The sequence below is a fragment of the Oncorhynchus kisutch genome, linkage group LG23 (assembly GCF_002021735.2).
Source record: "Oncorhynchus kisutch isolate 150728-3 linkage group LG23, Okis_V2, whole genome shotgun sequence".
In the NCBI taxonomy this organism is placed as follows: Eukaryota; Metazoa; Chordata; class Actinopteri; order Salmoniformes; family Salmonidae; genus Oncorhynchus; species Oncorhynchus kisutch.
In genome coordinates this window covers 22,324,983-22,334,320 of record NC_034196.2, presented here as the reverse complement: position 1 = coordinate 22,334,320, position 9,338 = coordinate 22,324,983, and the positions used below count along the sequence as shown (strand labels likewise).

Below are 9,338 nucleotides of genomic sequence, written 5' to 3'. Positions count from 1 at the left end.
AATTATCCACATTATATCAATTATATCATTATATCAATTCAAATACAGACATGTAGCGAATACATTTTTTAAACATTTTGTTTTGTATACGTTTTAACGACTCTAAATAGTTTTCCAAATCAGATTTAAAAATTAAGGGGATTTTTCTTCATACATTGAGGCCAAGATATAGTTTTACATCAGTCCAGAACACTTCACTATATAAACAATGACAGAATAAGTGTTCAATAGATTGTTTCTAGTTCACAAAAACTGCATTCACTGGTAACATCAGGTATATATTTAGAAATCAAGCTATTACACGGAAAGAATCTATGGATAATCTTAAAGGAGATCTCCTTTACTTTATTGGTCACCATAAATATGTGTGGAGTGAGCCAAGCATGGCGCCAGTTTACATCAAACACTGAAGCCCAACAAAATATCACAGAGGGAATAGACTTCCTGTAGAAAATATCCCTTAATAAACGATAGTTGAATTTCGTATCTAGTAGAGCAATGCCATTCACCTGGATATCACTTACAATCGGAGATGTTCCAAAATATGCATTATTCTGAAGTAAAGTTTTTATCCCACTAGGTATAGCTTTAATAACTGTGTCATATTCCTTGCTTGAAACCTCAACCTTTATCTTTCCATAAATTCTCTCCGTGTAAATAGATTCCCATTAATATTAACTAATTGGCTGACAAGGACAATGTTTTTCGAGAACCAGGAAGTTTACCCACAATATATGGACATTTTACACCTTTATTTAATTAGGCAAATCAGTTAAGAACACATTCTTATTTTCAATGATGGCCTAGGAACGGTGGGTTAACTGCCTCGTTCAGGGGCAGAAAGACAGATTTTCACCTTGTCAACTCGGGGGATTCAATCTTGCAACCTTACAGTTAACTAGTCCAACGCAATAACGACTTGCCTCTCTCTCGATGCACTCCACAAGGAGACTGCCTGTTACGTGAATGCAGTAAGCCAAGGTAAGTTGCTAGCTAGCATTAAACTTATCTTATAAAAAACAATCAATCGTAATCACTAGTTAACTACACATGGTTGATGATATTACTAGATATTATCTAGCGTGTCCTGTGTTGCATATAATCTGACTGAGCATACAAGTATCTGACTGAGCGGTGGTAGGCAGCAGCAGGCGCGTAAATATTCATTCAAACAGCACTTTCGTGTGTTTTGCCAGCACCTCTTCGTTGTGCATCAAGCATTGCACTGTTTATGACTTCAAACCTATCAACTCCCGAGATGAGGCTGGTGTGACCGAAGTGAAATGGCTGGCTAGTTAGCGCACGCTAGTAGAGTTTCAAACTTCACTCGCTCTGAGCCCTGGGGTGGTTGCTTCCCTTGCTCTGCATGGGTAACGCTGCTTCGATGTGGTGGCTGTTGTTGTTGTGTTGCTGGTTCAAGCCCAGGGAGGTGCGAGGAAAGGGACGGAAGCTATACTGTTACACTGGCAATACTAAAGTGCCTATAAGAACATCCAATAGTCAAAGGTTAATGAAATACAAATGGTATAGAGGGAAATAGTCCTATAATAACTACAACCTAAAACTTCTTACCTGGGAATATTGAAGACTCATGTTAAAAGGAACCACCAGCTTTCATATGTCCTCATGTTCTGAGCAAGGAACTGAAACGTTAGCTTTCTTACATAGCACATATTGCACTTTTACGTTCTTCTCCAACACTTTGTTTTGGCATTATTTAAACCAAATTTAACATGTTTCATTATCTACTTGAGGATACATTTATTTTATTGATGTATTATATTAAGTTAAAATAAGTGTTAATTCAGTATTGTTGTAATTGTCATTATTACAAATAAATAAATAAATACAATATTTTTTTACATCGGCCGATTAAACGGCAGCGGCTTTTTTGGTCCTCCAATAATCGGTATCGGTGTTGAAAAATCATTATCGGCCGACCTCTACCTCGGCCGAACTTCTGAAAACAAAACGAGGTATAACATTCCAGAAACCATGAGGATTTTTTATCTACCTTTTAATCCAGTTGACCTTTGATATCTGATTGAAGAGAGTGAAGTCTAAGACATTTAGACCGCCATCACAAACCCTGGTGGTGATCTCTCTTTTCATCTTATGTGGCTTGTTTTTCCATATGAAGTTGTACAAAAGCCTAAGGTACAGCAAGTGGATTTGGGAATGTCAATAGATGAAAAAAGATAGGATGCACGATATAGCCCCTCAGCTTTGGATAAAAGCACCCTTCCTTGAAGACTTTTTTTTTGTGACAGATTCAGTTACAGGGTTCAAATTAAGATCACCAAAATCTTACGGCTGTGAATTATCTTTACACCGAGGTAGGTTACAGTATCTTTTTCAGAGATGTTACAGTATCTTTTTCAGAGATGTTACAATCTGATGGATTGACAGCTCCTTTCAAAACAAACCTGAGATTTTGGAGAACTGCTTCACGATATCCAATGTTAATCTAGTTTGTGACACATTTTATTTTAAATGGTGTCATCCGCCAGTTGGGATATCTTGATCTCTCTGGCCAGGAATGTAATGCCTTCAAATGGACTTTTATGAACTAATGAGCATAAAATGTGAGATACTAACAAAAATTTAAAAAAAGGTGAAGTTGGACAACCTTGTCGTATTCCTTTGTAAATGTTAAATCTTGAGGATGTTCCATGACAGAGTTTGATACAACTATTGCCACCATTAAATAGAGTTCTAATAGCATCAACAGCAAAAAATGACCAAATTTCAAATGCTTAAGACAATCAAAGATAAAATTGTGACTTATTGTATCAAATGCTTTCTGAAAATCCAAAAATAGGATAACAGGGAAGTCATCCAATAGATCACAATACTCAACCAAGTCTAACAGCAGCCTCAGATTATTAGATATATGGCGCCCTTTCATAAACCCTGATTGACATTCATCAATCAGATCATTCAAGCAAGACTTCAACCTTTTTGCAAAGATTATGGCTATACTTTTGTAGTTGTTATTTAGGAGTGTGATTGGATGCCAATTATCAATATTTAAGAGATCCTTGTGTGGTTTAGGTATAAGAGTAATAACCCCTTGCTTCAGAGAGGCAGGTAGTTCTCCCTTCTTTATAGCCTCCTCCTAAAGGCTTCAAGTAAAAATTGTGCTATTTCTTCAGAGAAGGTTTTTCTTCCCAATACGATGAGAGACATCCACAGCCATATCCATATGTCCATCGGAGAAGTCCTGTGCCACACGGTTACAGATGTCTCTTACTAAGCGCTTCACATTCTCATCCTGGTCCTCGGGGACACAGTAAAGCCGTAGCCCCCACCTTCTCCGGTATCGCTCTGCTCCGGATAAGCGCTCTTGCATGTCTGTGATGGTCTTCCCCTGTGCAGTGCATTTCTCAGAAGTAGCCGTTTTTGCAAGTTTAAGCTCTTCGATACTCTTGTATGCATGACTCAGAGAGGTCTCGAGGTCAACTATTTTTGATGTTTTCGCGTATAATTTTCTCCAGACCATCGGCTCTTTCGTTTATCTTTGCAGAGACAGCATCGACTATGTTGACCTGTAGTTCGCGCAAAGACAATTCTTTCTTTCTCTTTTTGGGTGCAGGACTATTGACTGGATTTTCAGAATCAACCGAATGTCCAGAATCCTCCATTTCTTCTCCCGAGGAGTCAGATGGCGTTTTTTCTCTAATGTATTTGTGCTCAGCTAGAAACTGCCTTCTCTTTGCTCTTTCGCATATGGTATTCACAGGGTGCTTTGTACACCAAAATGTCAGTCGGAACCGGTCCAGACCCGCACTTAATTTCTAAGAAATAAAGTAATGAAAATTGAACTGAAAATGAAATTATTTGCCTTTATGGTTTCTGTATGCTTGTCTATATGTGTTCTTGCAAAGACGAGACAGACATTTACAGTGACACAATGCTGCGTTCGAATGGTAGAATGTTCAGATACGTTTATATTTCCCGCCACCGGAGCAACACATTATGGTTGTCATGGCAACGTCGTATGGTAGTAGTGCATGTCCATTAAGGAGAGTGAAAGGGGAAATAAATCGTTGTCGGTAGTGGCTATGGGTAATCGGTGTATTTTTATTTTTCATAGCTGTCTCGTTAAATTGTTTCTAAACTTTGCATATTGTGGAGGTGAACAATCCATTTAACCGGGAACGTTTACGATAAGGGGTAATGGCTGCACGATTATGCATGCGGATAGAATGACCTGTTGTTATTTGTTAGTCTAGCTAGCTACTATGTAGCTAAGTTAGCCAGCCAGTAAAAAAAAAACTGCCGTGTTGCTAGCTAACCGTATAGTTTAGCCATGTCAGGCAACAGTCTTCCGCCTGTGCGAAATCTACCCCACTGGTCCCGCGTTGGATGTCTTGACAAGCCTTGCTTTCCACAACCACGTCCTTTCCCGTTTAACCACCTTGAACCGCTGTCCGATCCACCCCGAGGGGACAGAGGGGGAGAGGTCTCATCACACCGGGACATGGATACTCGCGTTGCATCGCTTCAGAGGAATATTCAGTTCCTGCAACTACAGCACAAGGACACTCTTCAGAAGCTACACGGTGAAATAGATGACCTCAGACGGGAAAATAAAGGTTAGTCAAACCTGTCCTCGTGTCTTTGCTGATGTTTTTGATTTCCAAAAGCGTCATCATAGGCAGCAGATTTGTTTGTCATGGTTTGAGCACCATCATTTTCATCTTTGCACAGTAACGTTATACATCATGTTACTAAGTTAAAATAGCATATACAATGTATGGCCTTTCCCCTTAACTATACCAATGCCACAATTTAAGCTAGACTACTGCCTTTCTTTCCATACAGCCTAATAGGCCTACATTTTATGGGTAGCCACTAGCCAGCAATAATTTGTATATGATGAAGTTCTTTAGTGGAAATCTGTATCTGTAATACATGTTTGTTTGCACGTTTTTTAGCATGATAATCACACAGGGATCTGAGGATGAGGCACTGCTGACAGAGGTGACACACTATAGCCTAGCGCTAGTGGTTGCATAGTGATACAGTTATTGAATGAGGAAAATGAAAGGATGGTGAGTATCTCACCGTGGGAGGCGGTGGAATGCAGTATCATTTTACAGAACAGACAAGCTTCTCTATATCGCCTCTGCATCCTATCCCCCCACAAAGAGATATTTCAATCCAGTTAAAAAGAATCACATGGGTCCTCTGTCTTCACTCTGTCAGAGCAGCGAGACACATAGTGCCAAGGTTGCTCAAAGGACCTTGTTAGAAGAGCTTATAAACAGCACGGCAGTTGAGGTATGCTGTTGCTGCCACCTGTCATGTCTACTTCTGTTCTGTGTCATGTCTTCTACATGACCTCTCTTTGACTTTGATGTTACAGAGCTGCAGTATAAGCTGATCATGGAGCCTTCAAAGTCTTGCAGAAAAGGTAGGCTTCAATCATCTTTGCTGGAACAAGTGGGCTAGGTCTATTGGGACCAAGAAAGCTTTGGCTCTTGGACTTTCAGATCTGTGGTCGTTAGATATTACTTTTCACAACATCTCTTTAAGTTTCCCATAATAGAAATCAATGAACAATGATTGTGTAAGCTTGTGTGGCGCATATGCCTACCTATTGGGGAAGGTATTTCTTTAGGATCAAGCCACCGGAGCACAAGGCCACCGACACAGGGCAGTGAGGCCCAGACAGAGAGAGTGATCTACCTGGAGCAACCTTTACAAGACGCACGCACATCTCAAGACCCATGGCTCAGGTAAGCATCCATACCTCTACCCCCTAGTTCATCTTCTCCAAAAGTGTCTAGTCTAAAAACACTTGTTTGACCCCCACGGAAGCAGTATAGCGGGGGACGGTTGTGTGGCTCACGCCTACACTGAGACCACTGGAGTGGCAAAGCTTGAACACGAGTCAGAGTTGAGGGGAGGCCTCATCACCTCTCTACAACCCCTCCGGATCCACAGCAGCCCATCCCATCCCCCCCGACCCCCCACCCTTCAGGAATGTGAGGTTATCATACGGCAGCTCTACAACGCCAACAGCCTGCAGTCTCAGGAGGTCAGATGTCATCCTCTGACACATCGATGCTATTGCACAGTCCCTTAGCATTGGCCAACATAACTATGGTTTAGAACAGTGGTAACCAATCTTTTCTGAGTCAAGATCACTTTCGCAGTCAAAAAGCATGTGGCGATCTACTGCTCAGATTTAGCTTTTTTACATTTACCTCATACAAACAGTTTTGTAGGAATACGGTTTGGGCAGTAGGCCTAAAACATTATCACAGCATATTGGCTATATGATTGGCCTGCCAATATTGTTAATCAGACCATATTATATTTCAAAACTCAAGCTTTGATAATAAAATATATCATTGGTTTAGCACTTGTGAGGCACTGTGGAGCATGAATTGAAATAATTCGCTTTTTTATTTTACTGGGCTGATGGTACCTGCATCTGATGGTCAACAAGGTCAAATCAGGACGATGACCGTTCAAAACAATTTTTCCCAACCGCCTCTCATGGTCCCTGCTCTCTTTCCTTTCCTCCGGTAAGACTGACCAGAGAGAGGGGACAGTCTTCCACCTGATGGCGAAACTCAAGTCGCACCGCATCTGCCTCATGCACAAATTCATGTTGTTCCTATGACCAGAGAAAGTGAAATATCCCTTAATATTAAATTTGACACGTCGAGCTGCTAATAATAATAAAACGCAGGGCTATCGATACTTGGCTACTCATTCATTGCAGTTGCAGCCTGAAGAATCGTGTTTTATAATAGTGTTGAATATAGACTTAAAATCACTCATAAAAACAGCAGCTCTTGGCTGTATTCTTTGACAGTCTCTCTGTGGTCATGGTTTTAAAAGTTATTAAATCTTACGTAGGCTAGTAGCCTATTAAACTTGGCTGTGGCCAGGGTCATGGAAGCTCTGTAACCACAGTGATTTGAGCTATCCGACTGGGCAGCACAGTAGGTGCACTCGATTTAGTCACAGATTTGCCGGTCCGCCAGGTAGGCGGAGTTTGTCTCATGGGAACACTTTGCTAACCCGGTGCGCAGGACTTTTGAATCAAGTGCACCTGCCAGCAACAGCTCAACACAATTTTTTTTTAAAGAAGCACAAGCCTTTATTGTTCGTTGGCTTTTCTACAGAAATATTTGGTGATCGACTAGGAATGCCTTGAAGATCGCGATCGACCGGTTGGCAACCACTGGTTTAAAATGATTATACTAAAACCGGTCATTTTGTGCAGCAGACAATTAAAATAGATTGTCACATTGGAAAACCATAAACTACATAAATATGTCTTACATTTACAAAGGCATGCATGATTTGTCATTTGCCCAATAGCTAGTTGTTTTCTGACCATGTTCTCCATAACTCAATGTAAAGTTTACATGGAGAACTGACAGTGTTTTTTCAGTGAAGTATCGCTCTCCCTGATGGTTTGTTTCATATAGATTATACGTGTGAAGGCTGTCCTCCGAGACATTGTGTTCAACAAGAAAATCACTCCTGAGAACTACATCATGACAAAGGCCTACCTTGCTGACAGCACCAGGTAAACAGCAGTTTTGTAGGCATCTTGTCCACCTGAATAAGTCATTTATATAAAGAAAATTTTAAAAATACAGGTAAATTGTATAATACATTTGATTTCCCTCTCAGCAAGGCAGAGAAGTTTCCCCAACTAGCACTTCAACCACTTCCCAAGAGAATGTAAGTGAATCTTTCCTAATCTCTTATACAGGAACATTAACCTTGGTAGTGGAACAGCTATCCTCCATGTCCCTGTACCCTTTCCAGGTCTGGGAACCAGGCAGGGGTGACAGAGAGGGTGATCCTCCCAGCCCTCAAACAGCACCTGAGCTCCAGCATTGCAGAGAGGCAGAAAAGGACCCAGGCTGTACAGAGGAGCAGGCTGAGGAGAACAGTGCATTGAGAGGGACAAACAGTACAGCAGGCCAGCCAGCACCGCAGAACCAAAGCCTCTTTAAATAAGATCAGGACCAGCTCCTATTATGGCCATTGAAGGACTTCAATTACCACTGAATGAATGTTAACAGTACCTGTCAAAAGTTTGGACAATTAATTCTAGGGTTTCTTTATTTTTACTATTTTCTACATTGTAGAAAATAGTGAAGGGAAAAGGGGATACGTAGTCAGTTGTCCAACTAAATGTATTCAACCGAAATGTGTCTTCCGCATTTAACCCAACCCCTCTGAATCAGAGGAGCTACCTTAATTGACATCCACGTCTTCGGCGCCCGGGGAACAGTGGGTTTACTGCCTTGCTCGGGCAGAATGACTTATTTTTACCTTTGTCAGCTCGGGGATTCAATCCAGTAACTTTCCAGTTACTGGCCCAACACTAACCACTAGGCTACCTGCATATGGAATCATGTAGTAACCAAATCAAAATATATTTTATTTGAGATTCTTCAAAATAGCCACCATTTGTCTTGACAGTGTTGCACACTTTTGGCATTCTCTTAACCAGCTTCATGAGCTAGTCACCTGGAATGCATTTCAATTAACAGGTGTGCCTTGTTAAAAGTTCATTTGTGGAATTTCTTTCATTCTTAATGCGTTTCAGCCAATCAGTTGTCACAACACAAGGTAGGGGTGGTATGCAGAATATAGCCCTATTTGTTAAAAGACCAAGTCCATATTTTGGCAAGAACAGCACAAATAAGCAAAGAGAAACAACACTCCATCATTACTTTAAGACATGAAGGTCAGTCAATCTGGAAAATTAAGAACTTTGAAACTTTCTTCAAGTACAGTCGATAAAACCATCAAGCGCCATGATGAAACTGGCTCTCATGTTGACCACCACAGGAAAGGAAGACCCAGAATTACCTCTGCTGCAGAGGATGTTAGAATTAACTGCACCTGATTGCAGACCAAATAAAAGCTTCAGGGTTCAAGTAACAGAAAAATCAACATCTCTTCAGAGGAGACTGAAATCAGGCCTTCGTGGTTGAATTACTGCAAAGAACCACTACTAAAGGACACCAATAAAAAGAAAACACTTGCTTGGACCAAGAAACATGAGCAATGGACATTGGAGATCTGTCCTTTGGGCTGATGAGTCCAAATGTGAGATTTTTGGTTCTAACCGCCATGTCTTAGTGAGACAGAGTAGGTGAACCAAGGAGGAGTGATCACCCGACCTCAACCCAATTGAGGTGGTTTGGGATGAGTTGGACCACAGAGTGAAGGGAAAGCAACCAACAAGTGCTCAGCATATGTGGGAACACCTTCAAGACTGTTGGAAAAGCATTGGAGTGGCAGGTAGCCAAGTGGTTAGAGCGTTGGACTAGTAACCGAAAGGTTGCAAG

General features: G+C 41.1%; 1 protein-coding gene across 3 annotated transcripts; it reads left to right on the top strand.

Annotated features, from left to right (window-relative positions):
• The first annotated feature begins 3,986 nt into the window (after positions 1-3,986).
• Positions 3,987-8,147, top strand: ccdc74b (coiled-coil domain containing 74B). 3 transcript variants are annotated; one of them, XM_020458224.2, is made up of 7 exons: positions 3,987-4,598; positions 5,372-5,419; positions 5,627-5,744; positions 5,827-6,046; positions 7,455-7,555; positions 7,663-7,713; positions 7,801-8,147. In XM_020458224.2, exons 1-7 carry the CDS (start codon positions 4,313-4,315, stop codon positions 7,934-7,936), a joined length of 960 nt encoding a protein of 319 aa, XP_020313813.1. In that variant the 5' UTR covers positions 3,987-4,312; the 3' UTR covers positions 7,937-8,147. The 3 variants fall into 3 exon arrangements, with proteins under 3 accessions (XP_020313813.1, XP_020313810.1, XP_020313812.1); XM_020458221.2 differs by having other exon boundaries at positions 3,988-4,598; positions 5,615-5,744; XM_020458223.2 differs by having other exon boundaries at positions 3,989-4,598; positions 5,615-5,744; positions 5,830-6,046.
• The last annotated feature ends 1,191 nt before the right edge of the window (positions 8,148-9,338 follow it).

Coding starts and splice junctions, on each gene's coding strand:
- ccdc74b (XM_020458221.2), top strand. CDS start 4,313: ATGTCAGGCAACAGTCTTCCGCCTGTGCGAAATCTACCCCACTGGTCC. Junction 4,599..5,371: donor CCTCAGACGGGAAAATAAAG/GTTAGTCAAACC, acceptor TTGATGTTACAG/AGCTGCAGTATAAGCTGATC. Junction 5,745..5,826: donor TCTCAAGACCCATGGCTCAG/GTAAGCATCCAT, acceptor CCCCCACGGAAG/CAGTATAGCGGGGGACGGTT.